General features: G+C 41.2%; 1 protein-coding gene across 1 annotated transcript in view; it reads right to left on the bottom strand.

The window, feature by feature from the left end:
- LOC136945876 (teashirt homolog 2) overlaps positions 1-16910 on the bottom strand; it is a 31797-nt gene extending 14887 nt beyond the window's left edge. Inside the window, exon 1 of the mRNA XM_067239972.1 lies at positions 16604-16910. Coding sequence (XP_067096073.1) covers positions 16604-16643 — 40 coding nt within the window. The 5' untranslated portion in view covers positions 16644-16910. The remainder of the gene's footprint in view (positions 1-16603) is intronic.
- Positions 16911-19646: the final 2736 nt, after the last annotated feature.

Here is a 19646-nt window from a genome sequence, read left to right as displayed (position 1 = left end):
GAAATGCACTTAGAAGAAAAATATCTAGGTAAGTTTGGCAAAATGTTGACCCTTTAAGTGCAAGCATTTTTGTGACTTTTTCAAACAGAATAAATATGTGATCTATCTTCATCCTGAACATTGGAGAACAAAGCGATAATAATAGTTTGATGTCGAAAAACAATACAGTTTCCATAGGAAATGTTTAGACTCCAGACCCCTGCAGGTCTAAAGGCATTTAAGAACACTTAGCTTAGCCATCTGGTAGACAATTACACAGGAACAAACACACTGCCTCAGCAAATAGGGCTTGGCTCATCAATCACGGGAATGGGCAGAAGTTTGCCTGCTATTCTTCCTGATTTAATAACCCGATGAGCCGGGGTGTTATCCACCACATCACTGTACAAGAGTCATGGTTGTTGATGAGCTTCTTGGTAAAATAAAGTTTATAGTACTTCAAAGTTTAAAACAGCCATATTCGGTTGTTGATGCCACAAAACTATTCAGCGAGAATACAGTGACGAGAGTAAAAAAAAAAAGTCAGAAAGTTAGTGAAAATTTGATCTAATTTGTCTGTGAAACTGTAGATTGAGGCAAAAAGTCAAGGAATTTAAAGCATGCTTTAAACCTGCTTCCCCTGAAGAGCATAACAAGGGTTGTATGGCAATCGCAAACACTGATATGAAACTTTGCCACAATGTCAACCCTCTTGTTGGACTGACAGAGTAAAAAGCAGATCTGGTGACATTATGATCGGCCATGCTCATCCACAGGACGAGATGACAACGTGGATCCTGCTTTAGTAATGCTAGAAATGCAGTTATAATGACATACAAACACTGTTACAAGCCCATTTAATAAAGGAGCCATTAGCAAACAGTCCCTCCACCATTAGAGACTGAGATAACACTGTGGACAGTCAGAGATGAATGCTATGACTATGACAATAAAAGCTCAAATTTTGATGACCACAGATCATTCTTGGTCGATTTGAATGGGCTGTTTTCTGAGCTGAGTCTCTGTGTGGAGGGGAGAACTAGGCCACCTACACCATTCCCAGTCTGCCTTGTTCTCCTTGGTACACGCGTCACCTGCCAGCACATGTGGGCCGGCTGAGATGTGAACGGGTCTGGCAAGAACCAAATGTTTTCATTTACCTCAGGGGCATCAACACTCTTCTTTAGCAGGCAGGCAGTGGCAGCCGAACATGTCAAGATACCGGCCCAGGACTCTGGGCGCACTGGGAAAGGTTGTGCATTCCAAGTTGGGTTACAAAAGCATAGAGATACACAAGGCTATGACTGCACAGCATTCACAGAGTAAGGGATGTGCAGGGACAGTTTAAAATCACAAGGGCCAGGACTCTTGCCTTATGTCGGTAGGAATGATAAATATTGCCGTTCACAGCATGACATGGAGACTGGCATGAAATTCCAATTTTATAAACATGTTCAAAGATGTCTGTCACTTTCTATTTCATAGAAAAACATACTGAAACCTTGTGAAAACTGAAAATGTGTTCCATTGCACCTTCATGCTCAGATTTGCTTATGTGTTCACAAGGTTTGATGGATCTAGATTCTATTGGGCAGCAGGGGGTGGAGATACTTTATAAGCTAAGCTCCACACATCTATTTCTAGCTGAGGACTTGCTGACAGCACATTTAACTTTGTGATCTTCATATGAGAGACAGTTAACACCACTGACAGTCGAAGCGCTCCCAGCTCATATACCTATACCTTCTCACCCCTCATCTGATGGGGTCTAACTGAGTATCCTTTTCTGATAAAATAGCTGGGAGTTGGATTAGCAGAAAAAAAAGGCTGCACTCCAGTCAACCTATGTGGACCAAAAATTGTGTTTAAAAGGTATTTTCTTGATGAGGTGGAGGCTGGGGTTGGGGACAGAAGCTGTCCTTAGAAACCAGATTCAGGATGTACTTAGTTGTGCCTGTGTGTTCACAGGTTTGTGGGATTTACACTCAATTAGAGCAGCAGGGGGTTGAGGTATTTTGTGAGAGGATAAGTTAAAGGCTTGACACATTTATTTTTGCTACCGCGGCTGAAGACTTGGTGACAGCCCATCAAAAATTATTTGTGTGATCACAATATTCAAAACGTATAATATAGTAAATGCTGCAGACAGTTGAAAAAAAAGACTCCAAAGCTCCCCTTAGTGTACGCTCCTCCTCGTCCTACAGTTGACAGTAAGTGTTTCTGTTGTAGATTACAGAATATAAACTGTGTGTCAGAAGAACCACAGAATTATTAACCAATTTTAAGATATCAGATTAAACACAAACAGTCCAGTTCAAATATCAGATTTCAACCAAATATAAGGATCACAATGTTACTATTAATCAAAACATTGTAATCAAAATGTAATTTGGCATGACAACGACAACATCAATCTTAGTGTCTTGATTTTTCATAGTCTGTTCAAATACAACATCTAAGTTAATAGTAAATCTATTTTTTTAGATGCTGATTGAGCCAGCCAGTCCAAAGTACTGTAACAGCTAGAGGAGTAACTCTTATCCCGGTAGAAAAACTCCACCGTTTAATGATCCACCACTAAGGAGAATACACACACCTCCAAAAGAATTCAAATCCCTTTTCCCACAGCCTCTTTCAGTCTGTATGATAAATGACACCCGTCATTCCGCCGTTGCCAAACAGCACAGAGGGGAATTGTACTGATATATGATTCACAAGAACAGGAAATAAACTCTGCCTTTCTCTATTGGTCTCTCTCTCTTGCCAAGTGGGACAGACCTGGACATTGTCAAGGCCCACTCAAGACAGTATAGAAGTACTAAACCCAAAAAGGAATAGAAAGACAGTGGTTACAAAATGGAACTGTTTCTCAAAGATTTGCCCTGTGACTAAATTATGGAAAACACAAGAGCCACTGCATTACAGTAACAGAAGAATGTATGAGAACTTGCTTGTGATGAGATAGAAAAAAGGAAAACACTGAAAGCTGGTCCAAGCAACCTAAAGTGTGTAATTATCAGAAAGGAAGAAAAAAACATTACAGAATGAGTAACCTCCCTCTGCCCCCAATTACAATACAGAAAGTAAGGCTAATTACTGATCCGTGATTATCTTAGGTTCCTGAGTCAGTGAGTGAGTGAGTGAGTGAGTTAGTGAGTCAGTAAGTCAGTGAGAATGTGCCCAACGTGTGTATGTGTGAGAGGGAGAGAGAGAGTGAGAGAGAGTGAGAGTGAGAGAGAGAGAGAGAGAGAGAGAGAGAGAGAGAGAGAGAGAGAGAGAGAGGGAGAGAGAGAAAGAGAGAGAGAGAGAGAGAGAGAGGGACATTTCTTATAAGCTCAATGGTCGAGCAAGACATAGAGTGAGGAGATTAAAAGAGTAAAAATATTTGAGAAACCAAACCTCTTATATACAGAACACTACAATGCTCTACTACACTGTATGTTGGCTTATAGTATGGCTGACTGCGCAGTGAATTTTAGAGAATGTCCCTGCTCCTGTATCAGTCACCAAGGGATAAAGAGAGTTTGAGAAGTAGTGGGGGGAGATAGAATAAAGAGTGTTAGAGAGGAGGAGAGAGAAAGGGAGAATAAAGAGGGAGAGAGAGAGAGAGAGAGAGAGAGAGAGAGAGAGAGAGAGAGAGAGGGGGGGGGCTTTACTACTGCTGCTGCGGCTGCTGTGTGGCTTCTGGCCGTTAAGACAGCCCCCTCAGGCCAGCGCTCTGCTCTGCTCTGCTCAGCGGTAGGCCTCCCACTCGGGCTCTGAGCGTGGGGATGTGCCCAGGGCCAGGACCAGGAGCACTCCATCACCCAGACAGCGACATCCTTTCGCCATCACCATCAGAGGGGCCCCTATGGGGGGACGGGGATATTTATGGACAGCGCGTTCACACACACGCCCATGCGGCTGCGATTTTGCTGATATACTGCCGGCTGGACTGTGGGATGGAGCCATATAGTTCATCTCCTCCTCATTTTTAGCCTCATCCAGATCCCTGGAAGTGCTCCTTAGAGCTTTGCAGGTTGAATGTGATGTAGGAAGCAGACATCTTGAATAGTATGCCACACGTAAATATGTTTGGCTAGCTTAAATGTTTTTGGTAGTTACATGGTTCATAATTCACTGTGTTCATCCGAAAGTGAGCGAGAGTTGTATTAATATGACATAAACATATTGCAGTGGATTCCAAATAAAAATAAGGGTTGCTGTGCTTGGGTGTTATTTATCATTGCAGAAGATGTATTAACCTGAGTGTATCCTAACACCTCCTTACCTTTGATTTCAAAGAGGAAAAATTGCCAGGAAAGCTCTTTAAGACCGTATGCTACCGCATATTAGGGGGCAAAATGAAAATGGTTTTGAATTGTCGTCCTAAAGTAAAGCGGCTACTTTGTACCACTAGGGCTTTCTTTCCTGGGGCGGGTCGAGGGATTAAAAGAAGCCATAAAAGGTCTCAGTAATGGCATCAGTAATGTCTCCCTGCCATTAAAAATGGCGAGAAAAACATCTGCTTTGCATTTTTCACTCCCTCGCTGCCCATTTGTCTTCTAAACTATCTTTATGTGCCCTGGTTTTAACACTTCACCTTAAAAATGTGTCTTGTTTTCAAAACCCCTCAACATATGAATGTTAATCTGAAACCAGAAACTTATTTTATTTTTCCTCCTGAGCTAAGTACACATATAAAATGCCTATTACTGAAAAAGCAAACCAATAAAATCCTACAACGTATTGTTGCTATTTCCTTGACGTGGCTGACTTTGTGAGGCAGTTACAATAATTATCCAACTACAATTGGATACAATTAGGCCCTGTGTCATTTTGTGCTTGTCCATACATCAGCAAACACATATTTTTTATGTTTCACTTCACATACTAAAAGAAAAGAATTTAGAAGCAGTTGCATTTACACCCAGGTCACATAATGGCAGCCAGTGTGGAGTAAACACCTTGATTGCTTTATGGCTGGCCTCTAACCGTCAAAGGCACGCCACTGTATCCGTCCTCTGTCGGGTTTCTGGGAAACTTGGGCCCTGCAGTAATCTTTTCCCTGCTAGCACTTTAATAAACCACAACCTGCTTCATTAGCCTGCCCTCACCGAGTGATTGATTGCTGCCAGTCACAGAAACCCCATCCTCGTCCTGCCTACCTTTCCTCAACCCACTAAATAAGCCACTTTTTCTGTTAGCTACTAGCCATCACACTATTAAAGGAGAGTATTCACAGAGAGCCAGAGAGGGAGTGGCATCAGCCGGGGATAGCAGTGTAACAGTGTTGCTTTTGTTCAAACACTAGGTCAAGATCAATTTTTGAGATGCACCATACAGGCACTGTACATTTAAATATCATGATGTCAAATCAGGTTTTTTTTGGTACTAAAGGGAAGAAAAAGTGCACCAATTGGAAGGATCCATTTGCATTTATAAAAAATGTAATGTTGTAGTCAGAAAGACACTTGAGTGTTTAGTTTACAAGTTCAATCCTATTATTTAATCATAAAGTATATGTGATATGTTCTAATTCTAATGATGTGCCCTCCAATACCCCATGTTATTATCCCTGTTGTGTGCCTCTTTTTACCGTACATATTTTTTTTTTTTAAGATATTGCTAATGTGTGGTTTAGGAATGGGTGCTAAAGTGGTTTTGGTAACATTTCATCCTTCTGTACTGAATTGCTGTACAGTGGTTTCAAATCTTCCCTTAAGTGCCTCCAATGTAAGATCTGTGTGATCCCTCACCACTCTCTGCTGTGGAGAAATAGAGAGACACAGAGGGGAAAGGTGCTAGATGGTGTTCAGCTGCAGTAATAAAGTCAGTAATATCACTATCTTGCCCTCCTCTCCCAAGAATTGCTATAAACCTATTTCGAAAATTGCACCCATATATTTTACGGAGACAGTTAGCTCATCCTGGTGACAGTGCAAACTTTTAAGGTGAATTATGCCAGTGTCATTCAGAGGAGGGTCAATTACTTCCCGGCCAAAATTTCTGCCCGAGTTTGGTGCTACAGCCAGCCAGCTCTCAAAGTGTTCTTGCTTCTTCTAGCAACACGAGACTCAAGATGGAGTCCAGTCACAACCCACCAGTGCTGCAACCCACTGTGCATAAACTGCTTAAACAATTTAATGGTACACTGCACTGAACTAGCTAGGCTTTGACAAAGTCTTGCTCACCTTTTCACATGCGCAGGAAAGTACACTACAGTGTCGATGACAACTTTTAACAACTGTATACTTATTGCAATGTATGACCAACTGCTTGGAGAAATAAACAGCAAAGTCATAACCTCACTATTTTGCAACCGCTTGGGTTTCCATACAAGCAGATGATCTGAGCACTGTTTCTGTCAAGTGTCAGCGCAGGAATGAATCACACCACCTACAGTATTTCAAGAGCAACAGAAGGGGCGTTCTACATACAGTAACAGCAGTTGTGCTGAGGCACTGTACACATAAAGTTTCTATTATGCCGAATGAAGCCCAAACACTGCGTTACTCAGGCTCGGATAAGCATAAGCCTCCATATGACTGTCTGTCATGAATAATGATCAATGTGGGCTGTTTGCAAACCGCAGACACACTCTGTTCAATGTGCCTGTAGTCAGGAGAGCATTCCTGCGACCGGAGAGAGCCCTCCTGATCTGAGCCAGTGGTGGGGAGGATCCTCTCTCTGCAGGCCTCGCCGTCTGTGTACATGTGTGTTTAGGGTCGACATGGCAACCAAAGCCTTCAGACTCACACTGAGCTGGTTGGCCCCGCCCCGTGTGCCTAGGCTCTCCTGCTCTAATACCTGAGGTTTAGATAAACAGCCACATGTGCAGGGCATCATCAAAGTCTACCATCTAATTACAGAGTTTGGTTATGTGACTGTAACTTTTATTATGTTTCATTTCCCGTCCTCAGTAAGAAAATAAATATACACCCACCAGTTTAATCACAGGGTTATTTCAAACCGCCGGAGTTATCTCTATGATATCATCAAGCGCTAATAACTTCAGAGTGAATGAGTTTTTTTTTCTTTTCATGATGAGAAGCAGACCTCTAAGAGGACACTAAAGTAGATCTGAGTCTAAATAAGATATGCATATGTGGATGATTCATGTAGCTAACTAGCAGATCAACACTCGCACTCTAAGGAGCACAACCCAAAAAGCCAAGTCGACGAATCTCCTTTTTGTCACTTAGCTCACATTGCATCAGTAATCACTGAGCTTTCCATTTTACATGGTGCAATACTGTACGACTAGTCCTGTCCAAATGGGAGTGAGTTTGCAGGTCTGTGCCGATTTACGTTGTGTTGTAATGCAGGCAACCTTGGCAGGAAATAGGAGATGGGAAAAAAGCCAGCCTTTCATCATTTTCCCCAAATCAGAGGAGGAAATGAATATGGATGCCCTCAGGCGAGAGGGGAAGGAAATCCAGGGGCTGATGAGGTCCCTAAAGGATGCGTCTGGACAGTACCGGAACCTCTCAGATGGGTTGCTGCCAGAGAGGGAGGGCCGCTACGGAGCATGTAGGAAACACACATGCATAATGACACACACAGACACATGTACAGTTTGTTCAAAGTGGATGAGGACTGCCGTTAACACACATGATTATTTCCACAAACAAGCACACGCACACAAACACACACAAACTCACAGAAAAACCTAGATAATACTCGATCCCAGTGTCCTGCGGGTGTTGTTGTGGCATATTGTGTTCTGACAGCCACATGCATCTCTTTGATTGATCAGGCAAGAGAAAGTGACCAGGAAGTCATGATTAAAGGCTTTTAGATCCTCCCCTTTTGTGTTTCAGCAAATGAAAATGAGAGTTCATTGGGGGTAGAGGTGGGGTTGAAACAAGAAGAAAAGGGGTGGGTCTGATGATTTGGAAAGTGAAGTTAAATCAAGCCCTGTCAATAAGCATCTTAAAGTATGTGTCCCGCAGCACAGAGAGATGTATTCATCCAGCCCTGTGTGTTTATCCCCAGACTGGCCTGTGTTCTGTCCTGCTGAAGCAACTCAGTGTTGATGTCACAGCCCCCGGCGATGGCTATGATCTATGTGTGACCTCTGTGACGTTGTCGAGATCAACTCCCCACAGACAACAGTTACCAGGGAGACACTAGTCCATAGTGTTGGTTGGACAAGCCACGCAGACAGACAGAGAAAGTGAGACAGACAGACAGGCAGACAGACAGACTGTCCAAATGGTCTCAGTTTTACCAGACATAACGTTGCTCATGTCAACACTGACCTTCCCCTGACATGGAGAAAATGGCCACTTCCTGCATCTTTAAAATGGCCAGAGGGGACAGAGAGATACTCATGCTAAAAATACAAAGACAATTTCTTAGTCAATTTATGTTGGGATTAATGTATTCTTTTTAGAGTTGAATAATCACGTTTACATCATTTTTCTTCACATCCTAATTCGAACCTTTACAATTTTCCATAACCAATTTCCATAAACCACAGAAAACACCAGAATCTAAGTGACAAAACTGCACGAGAACAGAGATTATTCTGCTATACAGTGCTTTAGTGTCTTTCTTCCCATTGAATCCAGCCTCTCCCTGCTCTGGCAATGCAGTGGCAGGTATTAGAGAGAGGATCCTACAAAGCCCCCCCCCTCCCTCCCTCCTTCCAGGCTTACCCACACACACAACACTCACTCTGGGACTCCAAAACGATTGGCCAGCAGGTCCTACAGAGACTACCACATTGAAGTTGAGTTTCTGAGGTCTTCCTATCTCTGGCACTCGTTAAAAAAAATAAACACTGCTGTAGTTGGTTCACAAAACCAGTGTATCCATGAGAGGAACACTTACAGTATTTCTGCATATTTGTAGGCAGGCTGACGTATGTTTGAATTGTTCACTAACTCACCTCACATGTATTGAGAAATATGATGAGCATGGGAAAAAGGAAGGACAAGGAGACCCTGAAATTCCTGTGATCAGGGGAGGGAGATGAATACCAAAAATGAGCCTCTCCTGATAGACCCCTACCCTTTGTGGATGCATTGAGTTATTACAAAGGTCGCTGGTATCACTGAGTAGAGAAGCCTTGAAAACCTGTATAAATACAGGAAGTATAACTTACTTGTTTAATCCAACCCTATCCTTGCTTTGATAGCAGTTCCTCCGGAAAACTTGCCTGTTTCCTTTTTTTCATCTGCCTTTGTTGACATACCAAAGATGCATTTGTCCAATCAGTCGTAAAACATTTGTGCTCTCAAATCGGCTCAAATCTGGTGGATGACATCACCCCACACCCACATGAAGCTTTCATGATGCGTCAAGTCAGTTTCTGTACAGGAAGCCTTTGGCACCATGTTTGCTTTTAGTCAGATACAGTTGGCCTGCTATTAGACATGCTTCTTCCTGTACAAAGACCTCCCTGTGTAATATTAATCATGTGAGGATGAACAGAGCTGTAAATCCATCCTCTTCGGAAATCCCCCTTTTTTTACCCTCAGAAAAAAAAGTTGTGTTTTGTAACATTGTTTTAGTCAGATTTCAGCAATGTGAGATGCAACTTGGCCCTGGTAATCTGACAGTGATAAGCATTTGATACATGGTACAATTTTTACAATGGAAAAATAACTAAATAATATGATACATTGTTGTAACTAGACATGGGCTTGTATGTTCTTACCCTATGGAAAAAAAACAAATGAACCAAAAACACCTCAACTAGGCCTACAATCAAATATGTTCACTTTCAATTTCACAATTTCAATACTCATACATGTTATTGATCCAAGTCTGATTGTAACTAGTGACCTGCATTAATTATATATTGTGAGACATGTTAAAATTACTGTGCTGGACAATATCACATTCTGGTCATTTTAAGTGAAATGTGTTTATCTTCACAGCATATAAAAAAGGCACTGGAATAATATCGTTGGTTTGCCCCCGTTCGTTTTCTTTCCCTAAATTATACCATTTGTCATACACTCATTACAAGGACAGTCAATTTTAAACCAATTCCAAATGCCTCTCATTTTTATTTGTCATGATACAGGCTGCACACTTTTCATACCCCTGTCAACAAATCACTATGTTATTTTAAGCCCTGGCTGAATAAATGCAGTGATAAGTTAACATAATTATTTTTTACATTGTTATCTGTTTTTCCTTGTCTTGTTATGGCGACTTTGTATTTGAGTGTTCCTGTTACTGTGGTTGGCTATGTGAAGTGTATTCAGAACAAGGCGTTGATACATTAATATGTTCAGTGGTTCCCCTTAATCAAGTTGTAAGTACAAAAGAATTATTCTATATTCAACACGGACACCTAAGCTGTCACTGCCATTTAATGAGTTTCAATTAAGCTGTTAGTTTCAACAGACTGGCTCTGCACGCAGGAAAACTATTTAAAGCTTAAAAAGCACATCAACAGAGCAGAACATGAGACATTGTTTGTTGCATATTTATGGTATATATTTCTAACATGGCCAAAATGAACAATTGAGTCATTATTTGAAAAACTTTGTAATTCCAAAAATATGTTTAATCTGCAAATATTGCATACATTTAGAAACGTCATGGGTCTTGTCAAATTATGAATTGATTGATTGCAAAATATGTGTCTGGTGCTTAGTGCATATTCAAATTACATATAGCGATTGATACCTTGGACATAGCACCAACTAGATTGGTTGTAATAGGAGCAGCATGTCTTAGTGTTTCACTCCCAGACAATGTGATTGGATGAGTAAAAACGTGAAAGCCTCAGTTTGACCCCAGTCTAGAGAATGGGGAGCACAGGCCTGTGAGGTCAAGTGAAACGACAGAACATTGAGTTGATTCATCAAATTAGGTCCTATGTAATTGCACTGCGTGACGACTCATAAAATGTGTCAGCTATAAAGCTGCCAGACAGCCATCAGCCTCCATGTTAAATGAAGTTAGAGAAAGTGCAAGGTTCACAACTTCCTAACCCTCCTGTGTTTTAGTGGGTTGTCTTAAAGGCCTTGCTTCTCTAATCACGAAGCAGCATGAATATCTTCACACCTCAGATAAAGACTTCCTGTTTATTTCCTTAACAAATGCAATTTCCATACATACATTTGCTAATCATATTTTTACGATGGTCGTTAGTAAAGCTACATTTGGAATGGGTGATAATGTTAAGCTAACGTTTTGAAGTTATTAAGTTAGAAAACTAACTAGCGCACAAAATGTTTTTCTCCTCTGCTCATAACTGAACAAAACTAAACAAATGAAAGAACAGATGTTAAGATAATGGTATGTTAAATATAGAACCTTTACAAACACACATTCCAACCCAAATTGACCACACTGACCTCTGTGAAGAGCACAGAGCATGCAGTGTGAAGACAGTTTACCTTTGTAATTGTTACAGATCACACCATTAGCACAATATTGTCGTAGCTCCTGCTCCTGCAGACAGTAACTGCTGAGGGTTAATTTGCATAATAAATCTTAATTGAAGCCTATTAAGGATTTGATTAGAAGCAAATCAGGTACACCACGGATAACTTCAGATTAATGCTTTCGCTGTGTTTTGGGTGTTATCATATTCTGAGACAACTGTGCATTGTATCATGCTATTCTTATTTGTTGGTGAATACTATCCTCCTATTTTCATTCAATTACATTGAAATACCTTTGAATATGTTAAGATAAATTGTATTTATTCATCTAGGTTCATACTACAGTTTTTTTCAGTGAACAATTTGGGAGATTGTGTGTACGGGGACCAGCTAAGTGACACAATGATTCAAGACACTGTCATTGTCTTGAATGTTTGTACCTGTTCATGTCCTTGTAGAAATGGTGCCTCTGAAATAAGAGAGCATCGTTGTCTTACTACCAAGAGGTACTTATCTGTGACTGAGGCCACGGCAGATGCACTAGACTCTTTAAATAAGCATCTGTGGTTGGAAATCTGATCCAGCCCTGATTGTATGGAACAACTTCCTAACCATATGGCCGACATTTAGATCTCCTGACTGGCTATATATATTATATGTTCAGGTCAACAACTGTCAGTTTGGGGTTCTCTTTTTACCTACATTGTGCATGGAAGGAACAGGACACACGTGGATCATAAGGCAATTGATAGGTTATATGCGTACGGATGACATAGGACAGTGTGCTGTGTAATGGAAGTGCTAATTACGCTATGCATATAAGAATACACAAGCTTGTATTTTATTGTACTTTATTACAAACTTGCTTCTTTGTGTAATCAGTAGCAGAAGCACAAAGTTACTGTGCTAACAACTCTGTTCACTTCCTCAAAGTCCACAGACTGAGGATTAGCTGGCCTACTGCAGGGATTCCGACTTGTCCCTATTTCGGTCTCTTAAATCAGTATATCTGTAGGGACCTGGACAAAATACCGTAACATAATTTCTTTTGTACTTGGTATGTCTGGCAGAAATAATGAGTTTTAGCCTGCTTGCAATAAACTCTCCCAATATTCGAGTTATTGTCGGACTTAATGAGGAAAAAAAAATCATAACAAGAAATTGCCTTTTCTGCAGCGATGATCACATGGAAACATCATCCACATGAATCACCCCAACGGCATATCAAATTGTGTCATTTGCCTGGAAACTAGTGCAGGTCTCAGAGGGAAGGCAAGGTGAATGAGAGGCTGCTGCATCGAGGTGCAACACTGCTCAGGCACTTGCCTTGAGACCAATCATAACAGCCTTTTTCCACACAAGAGGGAGGAGGAGAGATCACTATGCTCCAGGGCACAAGAGTCTCTGTTCATATCACCTAGACAGTGCACCACCCTGTCTGCCTCTCAGACAAACAAAAACCTCCCAAACTATTAGCTATCCACACCTGTCACCTCCCTGGCATGCAGTAGGAAATGCAATGAGATTACTCACTAAACAGCCCTCTATTACTTTATTGTTTTATTATTGTGAGAACATTCCAGATGATGAAGCCAGATGATGAAGCCAGATGATAAAGACATCTCTCGGAGAGAAGGCCAAAACCAGCAACCTCAACTCTTAACATTTCCTCACACATATCCAGAGTCAGAACAATGGTCTAAAATGATTGGGAACTTGGGAACACGATAACAGAAGGCTGAATCTCACTATAAGAGAACAATGCCATACTTCAGTGGTCACTGTTGATGATATCACTCAGTGATTCAATGGAGTGTAGGATGGAATGGTAGAATCTGAGCTGTCACGCAACCTTGATGGGCAAATGATTGTCACCACAGTCATCTCATCAGAGACCCCTTCAGCATATTGTTCGCTTTGTCCTCATTTCACACTTGGATTTCAAATCTCTCCTTTTTTGGTCCATCACAAGCCCACAATTTACCGTGTTGTGCTTTTGTCATTCAAATAATTGTATATTGGAAATAAATACAAATAGTATAAAAAAAGCTGTAATTAACAAAGAGTTATAAAAAGGTGGCAATCTTTAAAGAGAAACAGGGCGTTTTGGTGCCATTTTATTTTAAGCTTTTGTCATTCAAATTGGTGCATTGGATTGGCTTTTTTTGTACCTAAACTGGATAAACAACATCTGCCTTGATTGTAAGATGTTTCCAGAACAAACCACTTAGGAGGAATTTCAGCTAGCCAATTCCCACAAGCTGCTGTCAGTCACTTACTGGCACTGCAACACTTAATGCCTTTGTCTGTTCTCCAATTTATCTTGTTAACAGCAAATTGGGCTAACTGTTTGAGGCACAGAGCTATCGTACAACCGATAAGAGAAACACATTCACAGCTGGAAAAAAAAAGTATGGTCCTCCTTCAAGTAAAAATGTCATTGATCTACTTCAAAGTTTTCCGTTTATATACAGTGGAATACAATAAAACAGGATACTGCCAACACCTATTGTTCACTTAATAGTGATATTTCTGGCCTCACAAACTGTAGGTTTTGCATGTTGTATATTATACAAGCCAGTAATAGTCACTTTAAATAACCCTTACACTCAAAGTGTGCTGAAAAAGTAAATCAAATACACTGCCCTTTACACGCATGTCTGTAGTCTCCAATTTACAAATATGCCTATTAATAACACAATCCTCCAGGGGGGCCGAAGCACCCTGGAAACCAACTGTCCTGTGAATTAATGTGTGAGAGGCCTGAGAATGGCCTTCTTACACCACCTTGCAAAATAAAACCTCGACTGAGAGAGACACTACGTCTTTAAGAGCACTACAAAAAAAGGAAACCTATTTCTTGCATCTTCCATGGTCTTATTTCAATACCCCTCTTTCCTTGTTCCCCCTCCACACATCATTAAACATATTATTATAACATGACTGTCAGTCCGCGTCTCTCTTCTCTCCATTCTTGCTCTGCCAGGTAATCAATTTGTCGTCACTCTCTGTAACCCCAGTAAAGTCATCAAGCGAAATGAGTTACAGCTGCAAAGAGCCTTCAAGAATACAGAAAAAGAGAGAGCGAGAGAAATGACAACACAGCCCAGGAATATTCCGCCGCCTGATAGCACATCCCAGGTCTTGAAGATGAAATATTAATGCACAATTTGTTTATCTGCAGGCCCACATCTCTCCAGTGCCGAGCTGTTAATTTTCTATCGGCACAGACAACGGATCAGTCAGTCATGAACTCTTCACAGCCATTACCGGGAGACATTTTGATTAAGTATTCCTAATGTAGTGGATAGGAAAGAATGAAAACACTCTGCCTGCCAACTTTTGATTGACCATTAAGCCACTGATGAATGTGCCTGTCAAAGAGGAGACAATTACCTCAACAATGAAGAAACTCTTCTGGAAAGCTTATTTCTCTATAGGGCTGACACATTTACCAGATTACAGGCAAGGCAGCTGAGAGCGTGTAAAGGGATCGCTTAGGCATCTTCTCAAAAGTTCTCTGAATAATACTAGGGACATTGTTTTTAAGAAAGGGGATTTTACTGACTAAAATGTGGGAAAAAAGTGTCGGTTTTGGGTGCCTTTCTCTGAGAATGTGTGTACTGTAATGAACTGAGTGTGTGACTGTTAGATAAGGGTCTCAGTATCTTTAGTGGGTATAAAGAACCGCCATTATTGGCAGAGAACAATCACCATCTGCTTGTACATCCGCAGCCATAATAAAGACAGATAACTCCTCAACCCACTGCAACCAGAGAACAACATCCACATCTACAAAAGATACCCCCACCACACCATCAAATTACCCCTCTCTTTATGAATCAACTCAATCTTTTTCAGTCACTTCAATAACAATGTGTAATTACATTGTGTTATAAACATTAGTAAAAATAAGGTCAAGGATGTCCACTCAAGCATGGCCTAGTTCTGGTGGGCATTCACGCCAATTACTGTCCAGAACATGTGGTCATACTTTAAAATGTGTATAGTAACTGAAATTATTAAAGTGACACTATAGTTGCACTTAGAATTTTTCATAACATTTTGTTTGTTGTGACTTCATTTATTTGTAATTTCCCACAAAGTAAGTAAAAAGCATAAAGGAAAGAGATATTAAGGTGAGACTCTACTGATGGGTCTCATGTAATGATAGGCCTCAAAAAAGCTTTTAATGCAACAGTAACGTGACCGGGGTCAGCCCTTGGCATCAAAGACATGCACACTCACTAAGCTAAAGCCCTTGAATCCCTGTCTGGAGTGTGCATAGCATTAACACTGTCATATAACCACCTATGTTACATTAGGTTCAATGTTTCTAATTTCACTGTGAAGTATCACCATGACCCAGGCCACGGACTATATAGGGCAATGTACACACAGACACCAACAATGCACTCACACACACACCTCTTTATAAAGAAGTCTACTTTTGGATACTGATGTATTATTTGGACTAAATAATATCAACTAGCATCATCCAAACATGTTAAGACTATGTGCATGTGTAATGTGAGGTAAAGCATGATTCAAAGCGTATCAATGCTCTTTAAACTATTCCATACTAACAAAAGAGGCTATTGTTTCTGTTTCTGTTAGGCTATATGTTTCTGTTCCACACTTTCAAATTCATGGGGTTTCTGGGAGTGTGTTTGTGTATGTGTGTGTCACAGACAGAAAGAGTGGAGGGGGGGGACTGTGTGTGTGTGTGTGTGTGCGTGCACGACGCACGTGAAATAGCGTTCTTCAATGTATGAGATATTAGGAGTTCATGCAAAGTTCATCTGTTTCAGATACTCGAGGCACATCTGATATTTCGCATGTCTGCTTTTGATTTGCGTCTTTCCGATTCTGCGACTGCTTTGGGTCATTACTGTACGAGCAAACTTTTGGGTAGGATAAAATGCAGCCCACACATTGGCAATATAAAATCTGGACAATAAAATTCAGAAGCTATAGTCAAATACGAATAACACTTACACCCTGGCGAGAGAAATAACGCTAAGTGTACGTGTTCAAAAATAGGTTAATAGGCCACAGAAAACTTTTATCAATGCCTTAAACGTTATATCACGACAGTTGGAGTGAATCTCCATCGTCCAGTAATAGGGCGCATTGTGTTGTTCGACGGGTGTAAACTATCATGTTATACTACTTTTAACATTTCAGTTTATAATTAAATACATCAAACATTTACTTAACGCATGTGTTGACAATGTAGCAAAATGTAATATTGTTCGTGACCCATATGATGAGAGTCAAGTCCTCCTTACCCGCAGCCCGTTTCGGCGCTTGCTGTTTCCTCCGTGGCATTTTTGAACTCGTGGTTCACGTTCACTCTGCCCAGGTGAAATTGGTCTATTGCGGGCTAAGATAGTCCATGCAGAGAGAGAGAGAGAAAGCGAAACAGCAAGTCTTTATTTTGCTGTCTGAGTCGGCTACTTCTGCTCTCTCCTTGTAGAATCCAGTCGGAAACGTTGCCTGGGCAAAGCAGATGTAGGAGTGATTATTTTTCACCTTGTTCCTAGATGTCCTGCAGGGTAGATCGTCTTCTTTTCTTTCCGTTTTGGTCCATCAAAGCCTTACGGCGACGTCTGTCTGTCAGTTTTCAGAGTACGGTATTGAATATGTGGAGGGACAAGCGTAAAACGTTTGGGTAATGGTATTACGCACAGCACAGGCAGGGTGAGGCGATGCCAGCAAACATCGATCCATAGAACAAACTGAACATTAAAAACTCCTCCCTCCTCGCCTGGACTTGATGGCAGCGAGACATTTGTTACAGTAGATAACCATGAGTTTATTAAAGGGACAGGGGCCAGAGAAAACACCAGGAGAAGGTTGGGCTGTTTCGACGGAACGAGGTACTGTAGTAGTCAATCGGTTGATTTGCGTTTCTTTCTTTTTGATTCCAGTTATTTAAGATAGTATTTTTATTTTATTTTTTATTGTTGTGAAAGTTTTTTGTTTGTTTTAAAGATGTGAATTTTATACTTGAAAGAATGATTCAGAGAAAGTGTAGACTTCTCAATAGCCTAATACTATAATAAAAATGCCACATAAATAGCTGTCCACTGTAATAATCTTACAGTTGTACTTCTCCATGTGAAAACATCGTCAAGAGACAGTTCTTTTAACATGACTATTCTCTTTCACTGGGTGACATTTCACAGCATCACATGTCTGTCTGTATTACTGAGGCAACAAGAAACAAAATATTTCTCTTCCAAAAAACCCTCATGACCTAATCAGATACCAAGTTGAGGTGATGGATGACTTCATTCCAGCGAGACAACGCCCCTGTGTGATTCCGGTTGGCCCTGCATTACAAATGGCTTCCTGATAATATTCCATCATCCCATTTTAAGCCTGTCAATCATTTGCCCACAATGGCAGAGACCTCCCCTGAACTCGGCCTGAACCTCAGTGATCAATCACAGGTTAGATCCAGCCTCAGTCAGACCTGTCTGCTAGCTTTTAACACCCAGTGTGTACACAGGCATGCGTGTATACTGACAGGACTCAGCCTAGCGCCCACCTCATCTCTCCTTATCTCCATGGCCCCGCTGCACAGCTACTGCTCACCTGCTGCTGACACCCAGCTCCGCTCCGTCTTCATCCCTCACACCCGCATGTGGGCAGTGTGTGTGTGTGTGTGTGTGTGTGCGCGTGTGAGTGTGTAGGACTGGACAGTGTGTGTGTAGCACTACATGTGCACGTATGTTGTATGCTTGCATTCGATTAGTTTGTATAAAACTACTTTCATGAACTTTTATGATCAGAGTGCGTACAGTAACGCAAACTTGCAGAGCCCTGTGCAGATGCTGTGATTTCTCATCTTCTTAGTCTTGATGATTTTTCCTTCACATGGCTGCACTCTTCTCACCTGGCTGCATAAAGATTTTCCAGAGCCTAGTTCCAACAGATTTTAAATTAACAGCTATCCACAGCATACTGTAACAAACATATGTCTTAGTCAATGTTAAAGTTTTTTTTTTTTTTTACACTTGTGGCTGACTGTGGCCCTCTATCCTTTTCTGCAAGGAAGCAATTAGAAGCATTGTGCTGCACACATGCTGGGAGAGCTGTAAACAAGACACATTGATGTCTGTGTACTTAGAGCCACGTCTGATGACATCAAAGACAAGGCATAATGAAATCAAATCACATATTTGTGTTAGCTACCTATATGGTGATTGGAGATGATGTTCTTGTGTACTCCATGATGAAACATTGTCTTGATGTTCACCAAACATGAGATAAGCAAACAGGTGTGCTTGGACATCAGTGTAGATCAAAGAACCCTAATGAAACCTACGCACAACAGGTTGCTCTCCTGCCCATGTCCCTGGCCAGGCATCAGGTGAGCACTTGGACTTGACCCCCGGTCGCCTTGGCCCCCGCTCGGCATGGCTGATCACTGCTCCAGGCTGCCCTCGGTGGAGGGATGGGAAAATGCTGGAAAAAATATTCATCTGTGGACATTCACGCATGTGTGTGTGTGTGTGTGTTGGTGTTGTCGCTCCCTGCACGTGTGTGTGTGTCCATCCCATGACAAATAAAGGTTTATTCTTCTTTTTCTTCAATGAATCGGTTTGTCCAAAGTTCTCAATGCATTAGAACACGGATTAGTTCACACTGGGGAACAGTTTGCGTCGATCCCCAACAGTAGCTCTGTACTTAGAGTACACTGTCATGGATACTTTTGCCTCAACAACATTGTTTGCACACGTTTCAGCTCTCTGTGCCACACTCAGGTTTGTTGTCATGAATATTGTAGACAAGATCATTATATTTTTACAATACCAAACACAGCCTCGTCGTGGACTCACAAATGAGAGTTCCAAAACTCACAGAAAGCAGCCTCACCTCCAGACTGTTTCCTAAATCGCTACACAGTTCTCATTTGCATCTTGTGGTTCAACTATTTAGTTACGCAGGCTTGCTACAAATCCGCGCTGCATAGGCAGTCTAATTAAAATGCACTACCCATGATGAAAGGAGGAAGGCCTGGGGAATCCAAACCTGTTTTTGATTCAAAGCTGAAATTTCATGTGAGACGGACAGCCTGTGATTGAAGTCTTGAGAGTCATAATTTTCAAAGTAGAACAACAACATGTGCATACCGTTAAGAGCAGATGTTTGATTTAAAAATCTAATATGTATACTTTAACACAGTTGAAAAATACTGAAAGATGTTTAATTGAATATCAAGCTGCACTTCCATTCACTATGCCTTGGATTAGTAGTGGTTTCAGTAATGAACAATAAGGACATTTAAGAGAAATTGTGCAAATAAATAATTACATACTGTAC

Source organism: Osmerus mordax, chromosome 7 (genome assembly GCF_038355195.1).
Source record: "Osmerus mordax isolate fOsmMor3 chromosome 7, fOsmMor3.pri, whole genome shotgun sequence".
In the NCBI taxonomy this organism is placed as follows: Eukaryota; Metazoa; Chordata; class Actinopteri; order Osmeriformes; family Osmeridae; genus Osmerus; species Osmerus mordax.
Note: the sequence above shows the minus strand (reverse complement) of the source record. Positions and strands in the feature narration are given on the sequence as shown.